This window comes from Belonocnema kinseyi, chromosome 4 (genome assembly GCF_010883055.1).
Source record: "Belonocnema kinseyi isolate 2016_QV_RU_SX_M_011 chromosome 4, B_treatae_v1, whole genome shotgun sequence".
Classification (NCBI taxonomy): Eukaryota; Metazoa; Arthropoda; class Insecta; order Hymenoptera; family Cynipidae; genus Belonocnema; species Belonocnema kinseyi.
In genome coordinates, this window is record NC_046660.1 from 83,164,259 (window position 1) to 83,191,237 (window position 26,979).

Here is a 26,979-nt window from a genome sequence, read left to right on the forward strand (position 1 = left end):
TTTTTCGCTTCAATGCAAACGGAATGAGTAGAGCCCAGTAAGAAAATTCAACTATTTTTGGTATAATGTTAACTCTTTTCTCAAAAGTCTCCTATTATATTTTTTGCTCAGCACTAATCTGTACTAAAACGTCATTCTTTTTTTTGTGAAAGATTCAACTGTTTTGTAGTTGTACTTTTTGGATAGAAAATTCCTCCTTTTGGATTAAAAATTCAATTATTTGGTAGAAAATGCAACAGCTTTTTGGTAATGTTTAATAATTTTGGCTGAAAAATTCGATTATTTGGTTAAAAATTAATTTGTTTTAGATTGAAATTTCTTGGTTGAAAATGACCATTTAAAAAAGAAATCAACAATTTTGCTTAAAAGTACTTTTTTTCGTCGGAAATTCAACTTTCTTGATCTTTATTCGTCTTTTGAAAAAGAAATGGATTACTTTTGTGATAAAAATTAATTTTGTTGTTGTTATAAAAAAGTCACTTTTTTGTTTGGGAGTTCATCTTCCTTGGATTAGAATTAGGCCGTGGCTACATGTACCGAAACTTCGGAACAAATAGCCGGATTTTTTCTGTATTAATAGGGGAGCTGGAAAAAGGAATATTTGTACCGAAATTTCGGTACAATTAGGCGGATCTTTGTGTAGGCACATCCATATTTGTACTGAAGAATCGGTACACGTAGACACTTCCTTTCAATTAACTTTGTTTTTGAATTCAACTATTTTGTTAAACATTAATCTGGTTCCGTTGAAACTTTGTCTTTTTTAGTTAAAAATGCAACTATTTGCTTGACAATTCATTTGTTTTTGTTGAAAAGTTGTTCTTTTTAGTAGAGAATTAATATTCTTGGTTGAAATTTGATATTTTTGGTGGAAAATTAAACTATAGTTTATTAAAAGATAAATCACTTTGTTAAAAATTCATGTTTTTTATTTTTGAAAATTTATCATTTTAGTTGAAAATTCATTTCATTGTTTGAAAAATTATTTATTTTGCTGACAATTCGGTTTTAATATTGAATTCTATATAGTACCTACCGAAATTCGACCAGATCAAAAGCCATTCATCAAGTTAAAAATAACCGGAAAATGACTTCAGACATAAAGATTAGGTCATTATAACAATATTAAACCGTGTTCAAGGGTCTTTGAAATTAACATAGGATCTTAAATGAAAAAGCCAGTTTTAAAAAAGAGTGAAAAAAATGAAAATTGAAAAAAAGAAAATTCTTTAAATAATTGCAAAATGTATAAAATAAAAATATATTACTCTTAAAATTCGTTGTGACATTTACTTTAAGTAAATACTAACTTTTCACGATTTGGTGAAAAAACTACAAATATAAATTGTTTAAACTTTATAGCGGGTTTCTATTTTATGTAAATGTCCATAAAGGATTTACATGTGAAAAATAAATCTAGAATCTATTAATTTGTGAAACAAGTAATGATGGTTTAAACAATTGAAAATTAGTTTTAAAATACTTGTTAAGTCGTGATTTACTAAACAATAATCATTTATGCCAAAAAAAGATTTAAAAAATATCTTTTTTGACATAAATTTGATATTAAACTGCTATTTTTGAGTTTTCAAAGCATTTTTCGGGCACAATAAAAATATAATTTGTGAAATTTTTCTTAATACTTAAATAAACTTTAATTTATGAAAAAAATTATTTAAAAATCGTTGTTTTTCTCATTTAAAAGCCTATGGTAATTTCAAAGGCCCGGGCTCCATTTTCATTCAAGTCTTGGGAACCAATAAAGATGTTTTAAATTTTATTTATTGCAATTTAAGAGAATACTTCAAAAACGGTATGGTATAAATTTCAGATTTTTTTATAACTTTACAAGATCATGGTACGAGTTGATTGAATTAGAGGTAAATAATTCGAAAAATTCTTGCATTCTCTATTAAAATTCATTCGACGCGGAATTATATAAGCTTTCCAATGGGTTTTTAAAAAAGTTTCTCACTCCATTTTTGAATGAGTACACCCGACTCTCGGTTTAGACACTCTTAGTTTAGTAATTCCTAGAACTGCTGGCCCACTCAATTCCTTACCGCACGGGGCGAGAGACGGGTGCGATTCATGCTTGCAAAACACCAGAAGCGTAGCGGAATGGCTCGGTTTGCTGATACTCTCATGGGATGCTTGCGCAATATTGTGCATTCCAATTGGGAATGTTTCAGGCGGCCCTGATATTTTAAGTTTCGATACTCCCAATTTAGCAACAGGACTACTTGCAGACAACCCCGGAAACTGTGGCTTAGCCTAGAATCGATTGTAATCATGTTTGAAATTAAGTTTTTTTTTAATATAAAAAGAAAGATTTTTCGGTTGTAATCAGGTCTGAAAGTCAGCAGTGATTTTTAATAGTACTCTTGCTAATCGTATTGGTAATTTCCGGCTGTAGTGTACCTAAACATTTACAATGTAAATAATGGAATCATTAAATCGAAACGTTAAGCTTGAGATATTAAAATATCATTTTATTAGGGGCAATTTTCCGTGGATATGTGTCAGATCGTATTATCAGGATGAACAATCGTCAAGCGGAACGAATTCATGTTGTCTGGTTGGAATATTACTCGGAATGACACGAGCCGTCTCCCCTCGAAATATTATTCACGTTATTATACAGTATTGGGGCGCCACACGTAATCTTATATCCCATAGAGAAAAGTGGTCTAGGTATGATTCAAGCATTCTAATCCAGGAGCCGTGCATCCCGCTGCATTTATTTAGCGAATTTATTTAATCCCGACCTATCATCGCTAGTGTACTAGACCCCTACGGTTCGTGTTCATCCATTGTATTCCTTACTTCATTCGCGAACAAGTGAATTCAGAGCTTAAAGGTTTATTTACGACGTCAGTTATCGATATATTATTCGCGAGGACTCGGCAGGATTTTCAAAATTTCTTGAGATTGGATCCTCGAAATAAATGCGAGTCCATTTTCAAATATTGGAATTCTGACTGAAATTATTTAGTAGGGCGTAGTTCATAATACAGATTTAAAATAATTAAAGGTCCTGGGGTCTATTCGTTTCCTTCTTATATAAAAAGCCACTGTCAAAAATTTGGTTATGATCAAGAATAAAATTTTGGATCAAAGTTATCCGGTAACAAGACCGTAGCCACGTAATAGATCAGCAAGGTTTGATTCCCCCTCTCCGGAAATTCTTGAAACATGTATATAATATACATATACTTTCCTGTGTGCCACTGCAACCCCCCTCCCCCTTCCGACATTTTTTCATAATTCAAATACCTTCCTTAAACATTTTTGGTTGCGGCCTTACCCTGAAAAACCCGAAAAAGCCGCGTTTCTCTTCATTTACTCGTGGGCATTTTTAATTTTAATAATTAGTGGATCTCGTGAAAAATATAAATCACCATTCTCGACCCTCGATAAGTCTAATTCGTTATTCTTTGGTTTTTCTTCAAAGATCTGAAAATTTTGCATTCAAATGTTTATGTTTTTTCGGCCAAGGATGATGAATATTTAGATAAGGTTTTACTTATAACTCTAAAAATTCCAAGAAATTATTTTAAAAAGCAAATTTTTTAATTTATACTATGTTCTCAATGTTTTCAACGTATACTGAAGCTGAAATTACTTTATCTTTAGCTTAATTTATAAAATGGATAAAAAAAACTATTGAATATAATTGGAACGGAAAATGGATTATATCGTTTATGGTCTTGGATTTTAAATTTTTTACCGCAAAAGATATGAATTCGTGCAATCTAGATATTAATCTGTAAAATCTACATTTTTATGGCTTAATATGTACAGATTGTTTCCCCAAATTTAAAATTCCAAGATCACAAACGGCATAATCCATTTTCGTCAGTGTAGACGCGTTAGTATATATTTATTTTAAAATTGCAATATAAGAATATAATTAATTCATAGCATAACTCTGCGTAGAAAACACCCTTAAGCAAAAGCAAAATTAAGAAATTATTTTCTTACATTCACATTTTTTAATGCTTAAAGTCGATTTTGCAACCCTGTCGGAAATCGAGACCACGTACAATTTTAATAATAACACATTTTATTGTATAAGTGCTTGAAAAAAATAGAACACTACTGCAAATTGAAAAGTTCATAGAATTCTATTATCTAAATCTAACTCCAAAAATCAAAATTTGTTACCAAATTCAAGATTGCGAATATATTTATTGATGTATAAAGTAAAAATGTTGTAATTACTATTTGGAAAAATTATATTAAAGTTGTAAACTAGCATCATGATTGGAATTATGGTTTAAAACTAAAATCTCGATTTGCAAGCCCATTGTTCATGCGGAACTCGCAGTTAGTTATATTTATTTCTTGGTCAATAATTGTCTAAACTGTTGCTCAGTGAAAAACATATAATATTTTTTCAAAGGGGTTGAAATTTTTTCAGATAATGATACGTTTACAGCAGCGAGTTTGCAATTCAATGAGGTGTCAGAAACTTGTTGAAATTTCCAAATTTAAAAGTTTGTTCATTTTATTATTTTTCATTTGTTAAAAGAATTCTTGGAGAGTTGCAAATTCAGGTAAAGTTAAAATCCGCTCTTTTATGAAATAGTAGAAAATTGCAATCTATTTCAAGGTGGAGATCATGAGACAATAAAACAATGTCTGTGTTTTTAGACATTCTGATTTTTTTTTTAACTGAGAAAAATACAATATTTCTGCAAACCTAAGTTAGCCATGAAATTCTACTTTCATTTATAAATACAAATTTTCGTTAGTATAAATGTACACTATTTATTAGCCATTTTTGACAGAAAATTTAGTCAAAAGTTGAAAGCGGTGCGTACAGAATCAGATAACCAACAAAATCGGATATTCTCAGGTGAGTAGAAAAACATTCAGTAAAGACAAAGAATAAATAGTTTACCCGACTAATTTTGTTTCTAAATGCGGTTAAAAACAGGTCTGATATAAAAAATGGCCCATTCCGAGTAATCTTTCTACAAATTTTAAGCCGCTAATTAGCATATGTGCAATTTTTTACTGATAATTCATTGAATTTAACTATTCCTTTCAATAGTTAAAGAGAAAAAAATGTATCAATTGAGTCTTCGGTATGAATTCAGTAAAATTTTGAGGTTGCCAAATTACACATCTACTTCCTCGAAACTGGATAACTTTTTCAAATTAAACTCTGGTGATCCCAATTCAACAATACTTCAGCTCGGGAGTGGACTTTTGTTATAACTTTAAATCGTGATTCCCACTTCACAGAATGTTTTTACTCTTCTGAAAAGTTCCGATTTTCATATGGTTATCTAGTTCTGTACTGATACCGCTTTCAACTTTTCATTAAAGTTTCAATACAAAATAAACTAATAAATAGTAAAATTTTTCAAAAAAAAAAAAGAATAGTCGCTCAATTTTCACTAATTCAGATTCAGAGAGAACATTATACCCTCATATATTTAAAATAATTATTATTAACAAATTAACCTTATTATTATGTGTAATTATATATGGGGGAGACCATAATGTGGCTTATAATGTAACATACTCTGATAATGTGGGAGGAATATTTCCGAGAATTTTTTCAATAACAGCCACCAACAAACCAGATCTTTTTTTATCTTCTGGACTTATTGCAGGAATTCATTAATTGTTGCAGAAATATTGTTCTTTTCTTATAGCGAAAGAAAAGATCAGAATTACTGACAATTATAGAGAATTTTGTTTAGTTTCTCGTAATCCCATATGCAGATGGGTTGCAATATTTTACTAATTTATAAAACTATTTTTAACCTTACTCGATTTCGCTACTTTTAAAGAATTTTCTTAACAAATGAAAAAATAATTAAACTGCTACAAAATTCAATTTTTGAAATTGTAACAGGTTCCTGCCAGCTTATTGAGTTGAGAACTTACTCATATAAACGTATTATTATCTGAAACAATTGCAACCATTTCGCAAAAGTTTTACATTTTTTCACTGAGCCACAGTTAACAAAATTATTTACAAGCAGCAAATATAAATAGCTGCAAGTTCCGTTTAAAACAATTACCAATTAGTTAATAGAATTCTATGTAAATTTTAATTAGCAGAAATGTTATTTTCTCGAGCACTTATTCAATCAAATGTGACTTAAATCGACTTTAATTATAAGTGGTGCATGTTTTATGTGATTGTCAAGTTTCTAAAATATTAGATTTAGTATAATATTTTGCATTTAATTTAGTCCTACTGAAACATTTTAAATGTATGCTAAATTGATAATTTCAACAAGGCTTTTACAAATTGTGCAATTTCAAATAGAAATTATAGCAATAATTTTTTAGCATCGTGTTGATAATTTTTAATACCAATTTTCTCGTGCTCTCTATTTGATATTTATATTAAACCATATCAATTTTAATCAAGTTCTAGAAAAAGAAAAATGTATGTTTCTGAAGAAAAATCTGACACACTGTCATGATCTGAATGACGTGTATCTGACAGGCTGCGAAATGTGCATATGCATATGGGAGGAGCGAAAAAACTATTGCTTAAGGGACAGCATGTGTGACGGCGTAACACGAGAGGATTATAACATCAGTGGGTAATTCTGTGTGGAGTGAGAGGGTAAAAAAATGGAGAAACAGAGAACGAAAATGCGATGCTCATTCTATCGAATTGTTGTATATGTTTTCTTTTTCGCCCCTTTCTTCCCCCCTTCAAACCCTATATGCATCCAAGCATCCAAGCTGGTCTAGTGCAGAGGGTGCGTGCTGTCAGTGCGTATTATCGCCAGCCCTTGTACAACTACGTACATGAATTTACGCTCATACACCCACACACGTTCAGTATCATTAAATGTGTAAAGCATAGTCGAGGCCAACTGTCGTGTCCAATCATAACTATCTGAAAGCTAATCCCACGATATCGTCCTGCCACCTAGACTTGCAAAATTCTACCCCTCTTTTAAACTTCGACCCCAAATGTCACGATAATAGAAAATTTTTCAAGTCGCGTGCCCCTGAGAAAGCCAGCAGATCAAATGACTCTCATTCGACTTTTGCGATAGCGAGGGTTGGAGTTTTTGCAAAATTGGTTTTTTATGAGACTTCTCAATTAGAAGCTGAGGCTGAATTAAAAAAAAATAATTCAGGTATTTCAAAAGATTTGAAATTTCTTTGTGAGACTACTTAAAGTAGCTAACCTGTTTTTTAAGAACACCATTAACGTAAAAAACAATCGAAAAATGAGTTTTTTTATGTGAATAAAATCTCAAAAGAATGATGCACCTGATGATGCAAATCAGATTTAAGTATTGCTAATATTATACGAAAATAACATTACAAAGCTTCCTCTATGATTATCATTCTCTAAATTATTCGATGGCTTTTTTGCGCCAAAATAATTTGGAAAAGCACCGGAACTCTTGTTCTTCACCGCAACACCGCCTCTTCTATTTTGATTTATCTTTTCTATGCAATCTATATGCAAAATAAATTAGTATATAGTAATTGGTATTAAATTTTTAAAAAGGCATAATTAATCAAATTCATTTTTATATTGCAAAATATTTTGTGACATCTATTGTTCAAAAGAATATAGTTGAACATAATGATGTAACTCATATTGTAACACTTATCGAATAAGGATGCAGTTGGCTAAATAAAGCAACTAAATTGATTTAAATGAGATTGTATATGATGAGTGTATTTATTTCAAATGCAAGCATTCGTTTAGATTGTATGCGTCTCTTTTAATAACTTGAAATATGCTTTTAAATGTCTATATTTCTTCGCTTAAAATGAAATAGATTTCAATAATTTACAATCAGAATTCAAAATCTATAATTATATTTGTTTACAAATATTCAATAAATAATTCAGGTTTGCCAGATAATTGAATACGATCCTTGTATTTTTTAGCCACGAAGCAGTGTAAAGAAAAATTATTAATTTGAATAAAAATTTCAATGTCATCTCCTCAATAAAAATAACTTCTTGGCTTTAAGTATAAAACATTTCCAATTTGAACGTTATTAATATTTGTATCACTATAATAATAATTAATAAAATAATGGAAACAATTAGTAATATTTATTTTACTATTTTGAAATTATTATTTGTTTCCAAGTATTTAAATATTTAACTTGAAATATTATTTCAAAATAATTAAACATTAATTATTAATCTGTATATTAAATAATTGCAAAATAATTCATTCAGGAATAACCTTATATGATTTACATCACGATAATAATTAATCAATATTATTTTTATTTGTGTTGACGGTATTCTAGTATTTTTCCGAATTATCTAGACCGTTTCCTGCGGTCTGGTCGCACAGAAAGGACCGTCACTCAAGTTGATGGCGTTCTTCCGAATTATTGCTTCGAAATTCTTACTGTTAACACAATTTTTGACTACTAATTAACATTTTAACCATTTTTTTATATCAAAATACCAAGTTCGGGAAAAGAATGATTCTGGGGTACTATTATTTTCTTTCTTACAGAAAAACGAACTGTATAAAATCTGCACCCGATGAAAAAAAAATCTGATAAAAATTCCCAAAATCGTCCGGGAAATGCGAAAACCACGCTTTTCTAAATGTACTACTTTTTCATTGAAACCACCTTTCTTAAGAAACATCTAACAAAAATGAGCAAAACAAGTCAATATATTTTTTTATTTCTTTAAAATCAGTGAGCATTTATTATTTTACTTACTAATGGACAGATGACAAATTTTCTTTAGAAAATTTTTGAATCATTGAAATATAGTTTTAAAAAAGCGTTAGGAATGTTTTCAGCTTCTTTATTGAAAATATTATTTAAATCTTAATCTTAGTCTTCTTACATGCTCATAATTCATGATAAAAGGTATTAGATTTATGTGAATTTGGACGTCTATTCTCGACGTTTTGAGGCACCCTGAGTCAGAAAAATTGGCTTTGATGAACGTGTCTGACCGTTTCGAAGGATTTTTTAAGTCATGAAACATTTCTATAATTATTGTCGTCTTTTATTTCCCTGACATTGATTTAGTTAATCAATAGGCATTTCAATTAAATAGGTATTCATATTTATAACTCTTGCGTCACAATCTCACTGATTCAAATAGCTAAAAATAGGTAACTGATTGAAATCATTAAGGATTTTCACTGAGAATCAGTGAATTATCATTGATTTAAATTGAGAGAGTAAGTACAAATTAATTCTGCAAGTTTTCAGGGTCTGTCCGGAAATTTTACGACCTTGTGGTGTACCAGGGTTAATACTGATTATTGGCCAATGTCAATGATATATCCGTGAAAGTACCGACCTTTTGGAAGCCACGGCCTTCTTCTAGCGATCATCCCTCTTTCGGAAGCAATCCTTAGTCACTTTTCGGAATAGCCAACAGTTCATTCTTTAATTTGCGAAACAGCTATAAATCACAGGGATGCAGGCAAGGACTATATTGGGTGGTTGGTCAAAGTTGCGTAAGGCCGTGTTTCACCAGAAAATGCTAAATAAGCTGCGATGAATGGGCAGCTGAATTGTCGTGGTGATAGAATTATTAGTCACTTCTTTACAATTAGGCTATACATTTCCGAAACCATAATTTTTTAAGTCCGAGGTCTTCCTCTATCTCTCTGACTGTTAAACGATGATTTCCATTATTTCATAATCGCACTTGTTCCAAAATTTGAGGTGTTTTGACCGTCTCGGGCCTGCCAGAGCGAGGAAGTTTATACTCTCACTTATACATTCTCATATCTTACTTTTCACTCAGGTACAACCACTTTTAAGTCGTCTAAAGCACTCTTTAATTGGAGTGTCACTTGTAGACTCTTTACCATACACGTTCTAATGGTTTGCGAACGTAAATGGACAAATTTTTAGCCAAATTTAATGCATACACTTTGGTGTATTCCGTCATCCTGAAATACGACGCGTACGTGGTTCGAAGTTTACGCAATTGCGTACACTAGTTGACTAAAGATTCGCAGGAGGCCTCGCAGAGGCCGCCCCGAAATGTTCAATATCTGCTGTTTACAATAACACAACTAGGTAGAAAGTTAGAGCACAAGGTCGGATATATTCCACACAGATCTCGCATTATGAACTTGCAGCGGTTAACGGTGGAAATTCACAATTTTATAATCAATTTTATCGTAAAAGTTTAATATTACGACATAATTTAGTGGACATAAAAATACCAGTGATTGCCGTGATAAATTTCAACCGTGTAATCCTTCATGCATGTTATTTTATCACGTAAAACACTGTAACTTTAAACCTTTTTTTCTAAAATAATTATATTAATCACTGGTAATTTTGTCATTTGTTACTGTGCGGCTATCATCTCGATCGCCCCCCCCCCCCCACCCTAAAAACATTCCTTTGAGTGCCACAGAATGCTATACTCCCCGCGCGGCCTAGGCTTTTCAATCCTGATATTTGAATGACCGTGACAAATCTTTAAACGCCTAAAAAATACAAGGCACAAGAGCTTCAATGTGGTCAAAATGAAACCATAGAACATAAATAAACTAAAACAAACGATGAGGATCTAAAAATCTCCTAGCACTTAATCCGATTTTTTCGAAACTTATCAAAGAAGTTTGTCACCAGAACATTATAATTTAAATACCCTAAATCTCCAAATCTTTCGCTAAGCAAACAAAAAAACCGGTGGTCCTTGATCGACACACAATGAATCAAGTAACAAATCCTCTGAATTATTGATCTGGGTCCACACGACATTTATAATTTCCTTAACATCTAAAGTTGGACTCTGAATCTGAACATTTCCTTAATCCTTGCTTTCAGGTATCTGGTGATGGGTGGTCTCGTGGATCGAATCTCTCGTCACAGTCGAGCCTTGATCGAGACTGACTTCTTTCTGGATCAAGACCGAGATTCGCCTCTTCTTTTGGCTTCCTACGACCTTCTTTCGCGAATTTGCTGTCATCTTAAACGAGTTGGTAATCAGGAGGCAGTCACTCATCATGGAGAGAATGGCAACAACAGTTCTGAGCAATCTGTTGCAGAAGCTCACCTCCTCAGCAGTCTCTCATTGACAGAAGCTGCTGGTGCTCTCGGTGCTCTTTATGCTGCTATCGCACTCGCCTCACAAAATAATAAGGGGTCTTCTCCAACCCCCCAACAAGCTGGTCAGACCTCCTCTGCCAAAAATCTCGCCATTAGGGGACTTCGACTTCTCAGATCCATCGCTGAATTGGACCAACGAAAATTACAAGTAATTTATTTTGTTTTTATTGTTTCAGGATTATATCATCCGATATTTTTTATCAATTTTATAAGCAAATGCCCTGAGTGTTTTTTCTCTTAATTTTCCTTAAACTATGTCACCAATAGTGTTTATACATACAATTTTTTATCCGATATTTTTTAAAAATGTTATAAAGAAATTGTCAAAAGTCAGGGCATTTTTCTAAGAGGCACTTTAAATAAATCAAAGATTTGGTCAAAGATTTATTTTTTGGTTGTAGAATTCATAATTTCAGTTGAAAATTCATCCCTTTAGTTGAAAATTTGCTTACTAATTTCACTTTTTTGTTGAAGATTTAATTATTTTGTCGAAAATTCAACTATTTTGTTAAAAAGTAATCTTTTTTTGTCAAAAATCCAGGTGCTTCGTTGAAATTTCGTTCTTGTTGATTGAAAATTAATCTTTTATGATAGTGAAATAATGTTTCTTGGTTGAAATAAATTAACAAATTTTAAATTTCTAAATTTTAACCTCATATTTTGTTTTATGTTGATTAAATGAAAAATTGGTCTGTTTATACTGTATAGTCAGGGATTTTGTAGTTTTTCGGCCACACTGTATTTGAATACTTGTTGTAAATTTGAGATGTTTGTTTAAAATTGAATCAGTAATGTAAGAAGAGAATATTGAGAAGAAAATGCGATTGCTTTGCTGGTTTGGAGTAATCGGAAATAATTTGAACATTTATTGTGAGAGAGACACTAATCAAGGCCAACTTGGTGTCGGGAACGTCAGTTTCGCTAAAATAACGTAATCAAGTAATTACGGACCCAGCGATGTCTGTCGTCCTATCGGCAAAAGCTTTTACACGTCAACCCTTCCGGTCATGTCTTACTCGTTTACTTTCCTCCAGGATTGACACGCCTTCGTGGGTGCTTTCTACTTTGACCCTGATACAATGGATAATGGATAATGGAGAATAGCCATTTATATTTCCAAGAGACTGATCCTCGAATTTATCAAAACAAACAAAAGTTTTATATAATAAATTGCCTTTATTAAGAATTTGTATTCTCAGGGTGGCCGCTACATGTAGTATCCAGCGCTAGGACTAGGAAACCGGGAATTTTACATAATTTTTAGAAGAATAATGTATCCAAATACTCAGCATATCACAAATTTCATATCACTTTATATAATGCAACTTAAAATAAGTATATAATGCTGTACTTGCACCCACACGAAGAAAAATGGCTAGTAAGTCTGAACATCTAGAGTGTACGCACCATCCATGAGTGTCAGAATTTAACGGTTAGCTTCGCTGTATCGGAGTGTAAAGTTGACGATCTTGGAGTTTAAACCCGATTATGTCAAGAGTTTCAGCTTCATTATTTCAGAGTGTTAACGTAATTATAACAGAGGATCAACTTTATTATCTATTGTCCATCTCCTACCTACCTACACACACAAATATGTATACATGGGGCGATTTTTTTAACTTGAAACTTTTGATTCATAACATTTTTTCATAGAGTGTCTATTTTTCGAGATATTTGAAAGTTTCAAGTTTAAAAAAACACCCTGTATATATAGGGTGATTTTTTTATAACATTTCATAACATTTTTTCATAGAGTGCCTGATATGTCTATATATACATACCAGGGATGTTAGTTGAAGTTTGCCGGTTTTACTTATAGATGTCGTTAGAGATATGTACACATTTCTATGATTTGGCATCTATGTCATATTTTTCTATGGACAAAATACAAAATTCACACAAATTCACGATGTATGTATGTATATATCTATTCATAAGAGTAGGAAAAATGAGAGACGGAAATTTAAATTAATAAATGAACCTTAAAAAACATAAATGATATGAAATTCATCAATTCTGAAAGCATCTTTATTATTTTTGAAGAGTTCGATGCCTGAAACATAATTGACGCATAACAATTTTGACAACATATTACTTTGAGCACGAGAGGCGAAGGAAACGGCGTACCTGCACTGAATTAAAACGTTTTCAACGCGTTTGTTTTTAAGCGCTTTTTTTGTCCTTAATCAGTCGTAAGTATCGAATTTTACGTTTAAAATCTGAACGAAAAATACTTAACCCACTCTTCAACATGTGCTCCACATTTGATTCACTCACCACATATGTTTGAAATATCAACAAATGGTTTAAAGTAATTAAAAATTGTGTGTAACACGGCCATCGTTACGCTGAACGTCAGTCGCTCCCAAAATTGCTTTCGGGTGCCGGGTGTGTTCGCTCGGCATTCGGCAGAGGTCGTGACGCAGTAACTATTGCTTGACATTCTGGAGTGTCGATTTGACTATGTCCTGGAACCCCGCTTTATCGTTTCTCGATATACGGGATAAGATAGTCTAAAGGGGCGAGAAAGAGAGAGACGCTTGCAAGGTCAGCGGAGTGGAAAAGTTTACGGATCGGCACTATAAGAAGCTACAAGCAAGAAGGAAATGAATGGTTTGGATTGTCCCGATTTACAGTGAAGGTAATTATTAAGGGTACCCCCAAACACCCGGTAAAGCGGGACTCCACACTGAAAGAAATGAATTGCTGGTACAGTCATATTGCGCGTTAGATCAGCCATCGATAGTGAGTATAAATAAACTGTGGTTATTCAAACAGACTAAAAAATTATGGTCTGCCCGACTATGAAGAAAATATTGTAGATGGTACGTGGTACTGTCTAGAAGATTAAACTGACCATGTAGATTTTGATACTCCAAGTTTGACTATCCATTTTTTCCGTGCACTGTGCTATGCGGTAGAGAGACCTTGATATACCAAGAAAGGTATAAGTGTAATGTTAACGCGATTCATTCGTATGCAATTCCTGCTGAATATATGCTGTAAAACGCTATTGGACAATGTCGATAATGAGAGGATTATTAAAGAATGTGGTGTAGAGGAAACACTATTTGACAAGAATAAAAGAAGTTTGTTGAGATAGGGTGGTCATGTTGAGAGAATGCAAGAAGAAAGAACAATTGGCGAAACTAGTGTATTTAAGTGAATTGGATGGTAGCGTACCCAGATGCAGACCAAGGAAAGAAGGCTGAGAATGTGTGAATAAAACTCTACAACGATAATGAGGCATAGAGACATAAGAGCTTGAATGAAAATATTTATGGGTGTAAAGGAAATTAAAGTTGCATGACATGATAGGTAAGCGTGAAGAAAGAGTACATTTTTAACTGATTGGGGGATCGACTAGTCCCGCACTTGGTTAACATATGATTTTATTTACATACCGTGAAGGAGAATGCGATTTAGGGGCTTGGTGCGAAAGAGGAAAAGTGATAGTTCCACGATTGGTTGATCCAACCATGCCGTGGTTCGCATAAGGCCCCTTGACTCGCTCTTTGAGAGGTCTATTGTTTCATCCAAATTGAGTCCTGGAATTGAGTCTTAAAAGTCTAATATTTCTTGCACGGGCAGAAAAAAATAGTTTAAAAGAAATATGTGAAAAATATTGGAGCAATTAAAAATTAAAAAGTTTGAAACTGAACATTTTTTATAAAAAAAACGTTTTAAGTTGATCAACTGAAAGTAAAAATTAAAAAATCAATTATTTATTTCTAAAATGGAACTACAGTTATAGTATCAAACATGAAACAATAACTGATTTAACAAGATAATCCTTAGCTTCTTCAAAATTAAACAATTTACCAATTTCACGTTACAAAATTGAATAGTTAAAATAGTTGATAGTGACAATAGTGAAACTTTTAACCAAAGAAATGAATTTTCAAATAAATTGATGAATCTTCAACCAAAAAAAATAATAATTTTTCACAAAGTACTCCACGTTCGACCAATTTTTTGAGTTTATAACCAAAAAATATGAATAAATTCTCTATGAAAAATGTAATAGTTGATATTTTAACTAAAAAAGGTTTTGATTTTATATAAAAAACAGTTGAATTCTGTCTAAAGAGCCGTATTTTCAAGAAAATATTTAAATCCACAACCACACAAGTTTATTTTTTAACCAAACAGTTACATTTTAACCATTTTTAACCATTTTTGACCAAAAAAGATGAATTCTCAAAAAAAGTAATAGTTGATATTTCAAAAGTATAAGATTTTAATTTTGAACAAAAAAACAGTTCTGCCAATACTGATAAATTTTAAAACCAGAACACCAATAATTAAGTTTTCAGTTTAATAAATTAATTTTGAACAAAAGAAACAACCAAAAGAATGGATTCTTATCAGAATAGTTCTACTTTTAACTTAATAATTCAATTTGCAAAAAAAGAATTCTCAACGAAATATGTAATAGTTCATATTTCACTCGAAAAAAGTTTTAATTATAAATAAAACACAGTTTAATTGTACTAAGACGACGAATTTTTAATAAGAATAGTTTAATACTCAATCTAAAGCAATTAATTTTCAACCAAACACTTACATTTCAACTGAAAAACGACCATTTTCAACCAAGAAAAAAACGAATTTTCAACACTATATTTAATTTTCAACCAAGTAATTGAATTTTCATTATGATATTACTGAATTTGGAAATTCCTTATAATTGAAAATTCATGAAATAAAATTTTCGACATCATAAAGCGACACTGCAAAATTGCCGACCATAGATAAATTGACGAAACATCAAATTCCCAAATCTACGAAATTAAGAAATTGTTAAATAATAGAATTAAAAATAATGAATAAAATAAAACACTTTCATTTGATGACCATATTTCAATTTGATTTATTTTTTTAAATAAAAATAAATGATCTTCTAATTTAAAAATGATTATTTAATAAAACGTTATGATTGTTCAATTTTAAATGTTTTAACTTATATCATAATTGCCTGATATGATGTAATTTTTAACATTTATAGAAATTATTAATTTATTATTGAATCTAGAGCATTGAAAATGACAGCATGGATTTTTATTTTCTTAGTCAGAAACCTTTGAATTGTTTATCGTATAAAAGTTTATCATTTTTAATGCTGCCGTTTTGATTACTTCGAATAAGAAAATTTTCAAATCAGAGCTCAAATTTTTAGTATTTGAATGACCGTCAATAATTTGGTGCGAACCGGGAAAAAACCGAGAATTGACCGGGAAATTTTCTCCTTGATTCAAATGGGCCACCCTCATTCTGATTTTTAAAGAGCGATGAAAAGAATTCTACAGTTGATATAGCAATGAATGATTACTATTTTATATTTTGTCCACTTTATCGCTACAGCTTTGATAAATTGATAATCGTCGGAAGTAAAGAGCCGGTGATTTAGCGAAAGCCAACAAACGCCGGACTTTAGAGATCTTAGGATCGCTTTGTTAACGAGAGCGTACGGTATATGCCCAGCAGACGTTTGCGTGGGAAGGCAAAGAGAATAGATAATAACCACGGTTGGTTTTTCGCCAAATGCGTTCTGTAGGCACTCTCGAGCTACGAGGGATAATCGAGTGATCTCCCCTGGGGAGGCCCCTGGTCCTACGGGACCCGGGATGGCTCTTATGGGGCTCTATGGGGGCGCGAGGTGGCGCTTCAATTCAATTCGTGGTTTGATAGCCGTATACTTCGCCAAGGGTGGCTGAAGTCTTGACAGCCCCCCGCTATGAGATATCTCCATTGGATCCTATCTAGTTCATAGCTAATAGCGAAACGGTCGTGTAGTCCATGCCATTCGTAAAATACTTCCCTGATACCATTGATATCTCATTTTTGATGGTGCCACTCATATCGAACAGGAAGAAGAAAATTATACGGCATATGTATTGTAAGGGATATGATAATGTAGATTGTTTTGATAAATTGAGAAAACACAGATTTGATAAATGCTGATTAATGTTCATTGTTCACGGTTCTCTGTTCATATATTAAGGGATGACGTTTTTTCGGAGAGGAGTCCATTTATTGAAAAATATATAGCGCCATTTTCTATTAATATCTCGCAACAATTGTTGTCACGAAACCTGTGTTCAAGATTTGATGAACCTGTCATTTTTTTCACCGATTAAAATAAAAAGTCTGCAAACTTCAGGTTCATGATATATGTATAAGGTCATCTAAATAATGTATTCAATAATAATATAGATACAACAATTTGATATTCCCTTAAACGTATAAAAAGTCCAATTTTTTTAATGATCCAGAGGCCAAAGGGCCTCAGAGCGGCAAATATTTAGGGGCAGCACGGCGACATGGAATTTTCTTATCATTATAAAATACATATGTTCGAGAGCTGGATAAGGGGTTGTACTCGTAGTTGTAATTTTTGGAGCCGAGGAGAGCTGAACAAGAGGATTTTATACTTAGGGGTGATTTTTGGGGCTAGGGAGAGCTGGGCATGGGCTTTTACATGTAGGTGTAATTTTTGGGGCTGCGGAGAGCCGAACAAGGGGTTTTACATATATTGATGATTTTTAGAGCTGAAAAATATTTTATACATAGGGGTGATTGTTGGGGCTGGACATAGGGTTTTTACACTAAGGGGTGATTTTTGGGATTAGCGAAAGCTGGACAGAGGGATTTTACACTGAGGGGTTATTTTTGGGACTGGAGAGAGCTGGACAAGGGGGCTTTACACATAGGTGGAATTTTCAGGTCCAGGAAGAGCTATGCATAGGGGCGCTCTAAATCTGAATCAGTGAAATTTTACTAATTGTCAGTGAGATTTGACTAATTGAAATAACTGTAAATCGGTCACTGACAATCAGTGAAAAGATACTTATTCATTCATTGAAATAAACACTTTTGACAGTTTGGCAGCACTGCAATATGTCAATTTTGCAGTCATAATTAAATAATATGTTAGTGATTCAATCAAATAATCATAGTAAAAACTTAAAATCCTTAAATAAGATCAAATATTAAAAAAGGTTAAAAGTTTCGATGCTTTTAAATCACAAATAATCTCACATATTATTTTACTCTCAAGACTGGACTGTCATGTACACACCTGTTAAGTAAGTACTTTTTATACGAGTTAGAGTATATTTTTCCGGAAGCTAATTCAGCAAACTTACAGCACGAAAATTAAAAATTTCATTTCATTAAAGAAATTCTTTTTTCTACTTAAGTAAAAGAGTAACAACAACGCTTAACTTTAAAACTCAGAGGTTATGTTTCACATTTAAGCGATTTAAAATAATTTCTAGAGACGGCAGCGAATTGTGAAATATTTTAACAATTTTCAAAAAATATTTATGAATTTTAATCAATTAAAAAAAGTGTCGAGGGATTTTAACAGAACCTCTAAGATAAGATTTTTTAAAGATTTCAAGTTATTCAAGAATATTTCAAAAGATTTTTAAGAATCTTTTAAGATTTCATGATCTGCCAAAAGATTTCTAGAGACACTAAAGTTATATAAAAAGTTTTTAAGTAGTACCGAAGTATATGAGAACATTTCCGTGTATTTTTCAAGATTTGAGGTTCTTTCTAAAGATTTGGACGCTTTTCATAGGATTTTATATGATTTTTAAACATTTCAAGGAATTTAAACAGATTCAAAGGGATTACAAAATATTTCAAAAGATTTCAAGTAATTTAAACAGGTTAAAAAAATTACGAGGTATTTCAAATGACTTGAAAAAAAGTATGCAATATCATGGGTTTCCAAAATTTCCCAATTGATTATGACGTAATAAAAAAATTTGGGAACTACTGAAAAATTCCGAACACAAAAAAATTACCGACACAGTAAAATTCCGGAAAAAATAATCGAAGTAGAAAATACCGGAAATATCAAATTATGGACAATTAAAAATTTTCTAATTGAAAAAGGCTGGTATAAAAAGATTCGAGAATTTGTAATATTTCCACATTTTTAAATTTCCGATAATAAATTGATAATACTCGAAATGAAATTGCAGTCTAGAAAAATTTTTGACTGATAAAATTCCTGGATCTTAACAATTAAAAATTGATTTACTATCAAATTTATAATAAAATGAAAACTTATGTTTATTAAAAAAAGTATTTTATTTTATTTATAACTTCTTGTTTCTGGCTAAAGCCATTTTCTAATTATTTCGATTCGGCCGGAATTTTATCGTTTTGAAATTTTACAGTGTCGGATACTTTAGATTTTTGGCAATTTCAGTTCGATAATTTTAAGTTGTCCACAATTTTATAATTTCGGGAACTTTCTATTTCAAGTATTTTGGATTTCGGGAATGTTATTTTACGGGGTTTTTCAATCGTCCAAAATTTAAAAAAATTTCGAAGTATTTGAAATTATGTTAAGGAATTTTATGGAGTTTGAGAGAAATGTATAGGATTTCATGAGCTTTCAAAAGATTTCAAGCCATTTTCAGAAAGGTTTGGAAGGTTTCATAATATTTCAAGACAGGTCAAACCCTCTCTAATCTAAAACATAAGTATTTTAAGATAAACAAATATTTATTTACATCATTTACATCTTTTTTACAGGGTCTGTGGCATGTGAACTGCTAGTAGCAACTTCCTGATTTATTGTCATATTCTAAGTACTAGAAGTCTAAAGTCAAGTGCTTAATTAATTAAAAATTCTTATTTTTGGCTGATTTAGCATTTGGAAGAACTCCAGGTGTCCCTCGCTGATTTTATTTCCCCCGATATATATTGTAGTACTCGAAAAACTAAGCGACACATCTTTTTTTTATCTGCGGAAAAACACTTTAGGGGGTGAAACAGCCCCTCAAAGATAGGGGTATCATGTATAGATTGTATAGTTTTGTGTATAAAAATCAAATTGATTTCGATCAAACCTACTGGAGAAGTTTTCTCGTGATGAAAAATAAATAACGTAATTATCTCAAAAAAAAAAAAATAAAGAGCGTAAATTCATAATTTGGGTAGGAAATATTAATGTATTTGTTAAGAATTGAACTAAATTGCTGAATCTTCCCTTTTTTTGCATAAAAATTTTTTTTAACGGAAAATCTAACTATTTGGTTATAAATGAACATTTTGTTGGACGTTTGATAATTTTGAGTTGAAAATGCAACTATTTTGTATTAAACTTCAATTTGTTTTTTTAAATTAAAAATTAATTTTTTTACTAAAATTTACGAAATGTTTCGTCATCCCGAAATATTGAATGGAAAGTAAAATACTTCTCATCAACTTGGTAAATAGTCTAAAATTTAACTATTCCATTTTTAGTTAAAAATTGATTTTTTTATTTCAGAAATTGAATTATTTGACTGAAAATTTAGGTTATTAAAAATTCGTCTTTTTTGGTAGAAAATCATTCTTGTTTTTTTAAAAATGTATGTGTTTTGTCGCATATTTATTTTTTGGGCTAAAAATTATTCTTTTTTTTTAATGAAAGTTCAAATCATTGGTTTCGTTAAAAATAGATGTATTCTGTTCGTTTGTTTAAAAAAAAAAATATTTGGGTAAAAATTCGGAAACGTTAAAATTAGGAGGGTGAACAATTAGGAATAAGTAAATATACGGAGAGGAAAAATTCGGGAAGTAGAAAAATTAGGAATAGTAAATAAATGTTTCTATTAGCAGGTCTATAGTTTTTTATTTATGGGAGCATACAAATATTTATCACAGTAAATTTGAATAGCATATCATAATAAATTTATGATATCCGTCATTTTCAATTTTTCACGAAAAAATAATTTTTTTTTATCATTATATAATTTAAAAACAATTTTCAACGTGCAACATAAATTTATCATGATATGATATTTAAATTCACTGCGATAAACATTTGTTTCCTACCATAAATAAACAATTATACACCTGCTAATAGGTATATTTATTAACAATTCCGAATTTTTCTACTTTCCGAATTTTTCCTCTCCGTATATTTACATATTCTTAATTTTTCACCCTCCTAATTTTAACGCTTCTGAATTTTCACCCATTCCGCTTCTTTGGTTTCCCAAGAAATACCTTTCAGAGTTTTGAATTTCCGACTTATTGCTCTTTCCTACTTTTTGCTATTCCTTAGTTATACCATTATGTATTATAACCCATTCTGAAATTTTACCTTTCTTAATTTTTACCGTTCCGAAAAATGAGCGGGTCCCGTCTTGTTAGCCTCGAAATTCCACGATTTACATTAAAATTAATGTATTTTGTTGACAATTCATCTTATATAGTAGAAAATTAATCTTAGTTCAAAATTCTACATTTAAGATGATTTTTTTTTCTTTATAAGGTGCAAAATCTTTCTTTGCTTAGGATTCAAGTACAGTATCAAGGGGGCCTATATCAGAGCTTCACTATATTCGGTTGAAAATTCGTCCTTTTTGTTCAATTCAACTACGCCCCCTGATATAGTTATTCTGAGAATTGACTCCGCGCCGGAAGTAGGAGTAAACTGCGCGGGGTGAGCGGCGGAGGCCGGCTTACGGGCCCTAAAAAAGGGGGACGCGTTGTTTAAAATTTCAGAAAAAAAAAACAAAAATTAAGGGCTCAAATTTGTCAAGGAAATTAAGAGACCCTGCGTTTTTTATGGGTTTCTGAAATCAAAATTTTTTAATTTTAAATTTAGCGGCGTGACCGCACAATCCCCCCTCTCTGGACCAGACGGACTGAATATTATTATGATTTTCAAAATCCAAGCTTTAAGTTCAGTATTATAGGCCATCAATTTTTTTGTTTTTAGAATCTTCTGGGTACCGAAGGAACAAGTATGCAATGGCGATTGATAGCGAGTCATCTGATAACGCGACTGTCACGTGATCCTCTCCCTGACAAATCAGAAGTTAGTTCGGCCTCGAGTATTAGCAACATGTACATACTCAACGAACTTTTTGTCGTTCTTGGATATTTTGCAGTCAACAATCAAGAAAATCAGGTATTTTTGAATTGAAAAAATATATATTATCTTTTTTTCTAGAGTAAATTAGTAAATTAGTTTCAACAATTTGAGAAGCAAAATGTTCCGTCAAGTTAAAGAGTATTTTAATTTTTTTGGTAAAATCACCAATTCGTTCTTTAAAACTCTATAAAAGATGTTTTCAAGAAAAATTTGGCGATACGTATATTTCAGATTTTCTAAAAAATGTTAAAATCCAAGTTTCCACGTCTTGTATCGATTACGAGAAAAATAAGACAATTATGTTTTTAGGAACAAATATTTTTCCGGCCTCAAAAAGGGTTTAACCCTCATAAAACTGGCAGGCTTCCATTGTTATATTAGTGGAAAATGTAAATAAAAATGGAGAAAAAGGTAGGAGTTCCTCGAATTTTTTAAAACTTTTTTTTAAATTTTGAAAACATGAAAAAAATATTTTCTGGAAACCCCAACTTTTTAATTATTTCCAATATGTGTTTACAAAGTTTCTGTAAAAAATATGAGAACAAATAAAAGGATGCGGGCTTCCAAAAAGTCTGTTTTTTTATTTCAAAACACGAAATAAATGTTTTCTGGAAAACCCCATTTTTTTTCCTAAATATTTTTGAAATTTTTTCCTAATACAAGTAAGGCGTCATATCTGTTTTATTCGGGCCAAACCATTTTTGTGACTAAGATATATATATATTTTTTTTTCGAACAATTGAATATTCGCATTTTTTTTACAAAAAAAAAAAAAAAAAAAAGTATATTCGACAAAATCGTGAAAAAATGCAATAATTGAAATTTTAAAAACAATTATTGTGTTATAGAATAGGGCGTATCGAAAAAAGTTGTTTGCGCGAAATTATAATAGCGATGAAAACTTTCTTTTAAGAGTCAAAAACACTCCCCTAAAGTTTCATAACGAAAATTCCTTCGGTCTCTGCATCGTATAGATATAACTAAAAATTTAAAAAAACAAAGCACTTCTTCAAATTTGAACAGCAAAACTTTTTTTTTTGAGATTAAAATGATCAATCAAAATATTTCAAAGCTGTATAAAAAAACCTGTGTATAAACCTGTAAAGCATTAATTCCGTTAACATCTTTTTTACTCTCCCTAATTAACTTTGAAGTTTCAGAAAATCAAAAAAAGTATACTTTTTCGGTATTTACTTAGTCACGGAAAATTTCTCTACTGTTTGTCTATATAATGTGTGATATACGTGATTGATAATCAAAAAAAATAGTTCGAAGCAGTGGGTTTGTACCTATATTGCAATAAATGTTTTAAATTCATTAATTTAAATTTAATAATTAATTAATTTTAATTAAATAATTAATTATTCATCAATAATAATTAATTATTGATTATTAATGATGGATTATTAATTATTAATTAACTAATTAGTCTTTTCGACGCAGGTACAAATTCACTTACTTTGGACTATTTTTTTCTGATAATTTATATACTGAAAACTAATTTTATTGTGAAATAAAGAGCAATATATCACTTTTAAATATTTTCTTGTAGTTCAAAGTCAATAAAAATTATTTTAAGGTAAAGATTCATCATATATTATTGTTGCAGCATATTGAAAATAGATTCCCATTAATGTATATCACACATTATATGGTAAAATAGTCGAGAAATTTACCGTGACTAAGAAAATAGCGAGAGTCGACTTTTTTCGATTTTTTGAAACTTCAAAGTCAATGATGGATTAAAAAATATTTTAACGAAGTTGTCGCTATACAGGTATACATCGGCTTGCTTTGAACTATTTTGATTAATATTAAAAATCTAAAAAAAAAATTGGTTGCTGTTCAAATTTGAAGAAGAGCATCGTTTTTTGAGATTTTTAGTTATATCTACGATGTGGAGACACAAGGAATTTTTAAAATAATACTTTAGAGGAGTGTTTTTGACTACCAAAAGAAAGTTTGCATTGCTATTAGAACTTGGCGCAAACAACTTTTCGTTTTTTCGATACGCTCTATTATAGAATATATTTTCTTTATATTATTAGCACGAATTCTTCGATTTTATATTCCCGGCTGAAATTTTAAAACATGGAAAGCTGGTTTTATCAAAAACCCCATTTTTTTATTTGATTTTTAGTAAGAAATAAACAGAGGCTTGAAAAATATTGAAAGTATCAATTTTGTAATTTATTAGGGAAAACCCACTTTCTATGAAGAATCAAATTCATTTGATATCTATGAAGAAGAAAAATGTTCATGAAATAAGCAAAAATAAATATACCCATACCAGCTTTAGTACTTCGCGATAGTTTATTACCTTCTTTAAACCCTGGTTTAACATTTCAAAGATTTTTGATGAATTCAAAACTTGATTTATCGTTTTGGACATCAAAAGTGTCTAAATCGCAATTATTCTGAAACGTTTTGTAAAACTTTATAAGATTAAAAGGGAAATTTAAGTCAACATATAAAATACATACTATGAAATTAAAATAAAATAAGAAGAATGTAGAACTATAAAAATGAGTAAATTGTATCCCATTAGCTCGTGAGACACGAGTCTCTTCACGAGAAGTCTATGAGTAAAGTCTAATCTCAAATGAGTCGTGCGTTCCTGCGATATCCCAACATTGTTGGAATGCTTCAAGCCATCCTCCGCAGTCGATTTCTGTCCAAGAAGGTACCGCAAAGTATCTCTATAAGCGTTTCTTTTTTGATAACCCAAAAGAAAAGGCAATCTTGAGCTATCGAAACACGTCTGACAAAATAGAAAGCTCTTGATTGTTTTCATGTTTCCTACCAGCATTCCTGAAATGCATTTCTTTTTCTCCAATTCAAATTCTTGTCCTCTTAATTTGTTCCCTTAGTTTGAATATCCATCCTTCAACCTGGGTCTAGACACGATCATATTCAGATTTTTCCTTCTTTTCTCTTAATAGCCATCCATAAATTACGTTAACTCTCTTCCCCTTTTTTAAAAAGTTTGTTTTTCCCCTGTTTTCAAACAACTTTCCCTTTTTCTCATTTTTTCGCTTAAATACGAACTAAATTAATATATCTGAATAAGAAAATCATATAGTATGTTCGGTTGGCAGATAAGCATTTTTAATTGAAAAGTCTACTATTTATGGTACAGAATTGAGGGTCCGGATCAAAGACCGGATATAAATTTCAGGCGCCTAAAGTGGGGGCCCCTAAAAGTTAGTCTCGGTTCTTTCATCCGGGCCCTAAATTTATCTCTTTTAGTTAAAAATTCTACTATTTGGTAGAAAATGTGGATTGTTTCATTTTTTATTTTAAATTCATCCTTTTTAATTAAACATTCAACTATTTTGTTGTGCAATTTTTGTACTTTGTTGAAAAATTGTATTTCTTGGTGAAAAATGTAATCTTATTAGTTTCAAAATCTTCTTTTGGATTGAAAATTTTACTATTTAGTGAAATCTTAAAATTTGTTTTTAAAAATTCATTTTCTTTAAATTCATCATTTTATTTGAAAATTATTATCGTTGGTTGAAAATGTAAGTATTTGGTTTAAAATTGGTATTTTACCTGACAACTGATATTTTCAAGTTGAAAACTAATTATTTTTTGTTATTAAAAATTAATTTCTTGACTGAGAATTTAGTGATTACAAGTTTGGTTAAAGATTGATATTTTTTAGTTGAAAATGCATCTTTCTTGATTAAAAGTCAATGTTCATGTTGAAAATTCATATTTTCATGTTTGCAATTCAACTGATTACTAAAACATTCAATCTTTTTAGCTTAAAAACTTTATTCTTTTCTAGAAATTCGCCCTTTGTGGGCAGACAATTAATTTTCCTTGTTGAATATTCATCTCTTTTGTCGAAGACTTAACTAGTTGTTTAAAAAATTTGCCTTTTTGGTTGAATTACAATGGTTGAAAATTTGTTTTCCTTGTTAAAACTTAATTTTCAGGTCATAGTTCATAGTTGTGGACGGACCCTTACGTGTTCATCACAGATTGTCACCTATTCACCTCATTTCATCTATATTAGAATTTTTTAACTATTTCACCTAATTTGGAAATGTGACACCTTTTTCATCTATTCTGCACATTTTTCACGTATCTTTACCTTTTTCAATTGACAAAGTGAAATTTTATTAAAAATGTTAATTTACAAAATATTGTGAGACCTTAACCATTTTAAATCCGTTTATCCGGTACTAAAAATATGTTTATCGAATTTTTTTTAACGCATTGTATTCCAGATTTTTGGTAAAGTATAATAAACCCAAATAAAATTGTAATTTGTAAAAATAATAATTTCCCTGCTCCGTGAAGAAAATTTTAAAATAAACTTTATTCATGAAAGTCTATTTTTTATGATAATTAAAAATACATTTTTAACCTATACTTAATTTTTCTAAAAAAATTTATTTTTTAATATCTGAGAGAGTATCTTAACAACTGTAGAATGAAATCGTGAAAATATATTATTTCGCAAAAAATATAGTTTTGCGCAGCAAAACGAATCAACCGCATTTGGTCGAAAACGAAATTAGTAGGTGAAAATTCTAAACAAATCAAAAAGACATCCTCACCAAAGAAATTCATTATAACTTGTTTTTCCTATTATGCCGTAAACCCCCAAGAACTCATTAAAAATTTATTTATTTTACCGAGACGAAAATTAGTTCCCGTTTTTTTTGGCCATTTAAAAAAAAACGTAGGGCGATGATATATTAAAAAATGTTAGTTGCCTATATTGAGCGGTACTACTTCTCACTACCCGAGGTCAAGATAGGCGACGAAATTTTTTGTTTTAATATACTTCTTTTAAAGTACAAAGTTCCAGCTACAATTTAAGCCTTATTAGAAATCTATAAAAAGTTATTCTCACTCATTTTTTCCAAAATAACCCCTCCAGTTTCTCAGAAGCAGTTGAATAATTTTAATAAAACTTTTTTTTCCTTTCAGCAACTAATAATCCAAAAACCAAATACACCACACTCTCGATTTCAGTCCAATGTCAGGGATTGCCTTCAAATAACC

General features: G+C 30.8%; 1 protein-coding gene across 3 annotated transcripts in view; it reads left to right on the plus strand.

Moving 5' to 3' along the window:
- LOC117172026 (S phase cyclin A-associated protein in the endoplasmic reticulum) overlaps positions 1 to 26,979 on the plus strand; it is a 150,611-nt gene that overhangs the window by 94,934 nt on the left and 28,698 nt on the right. For 2 of the 3 annotated variants that reach the window (XM_033359750.1, XM_033359751.1), the window contains exons 11-12: positions 10,785 to 11,214; positions 21,802 to 21,993. In XM_033359750.1, the coding sequence (XP_033215641.1) occupies positions 10,785 to 11,214; positions 21,802 to 21,993 (622 nt within the window). Of the gene's footprint in view, positions 1 to 10,784; positions 11,215 to 21,801; positions 21,994 to 22,266; positions 22,420 to 26,979 lie in introns of those variants that run through there. The other variant, XM_033359752.1, reaches the window with a different exon arrangement.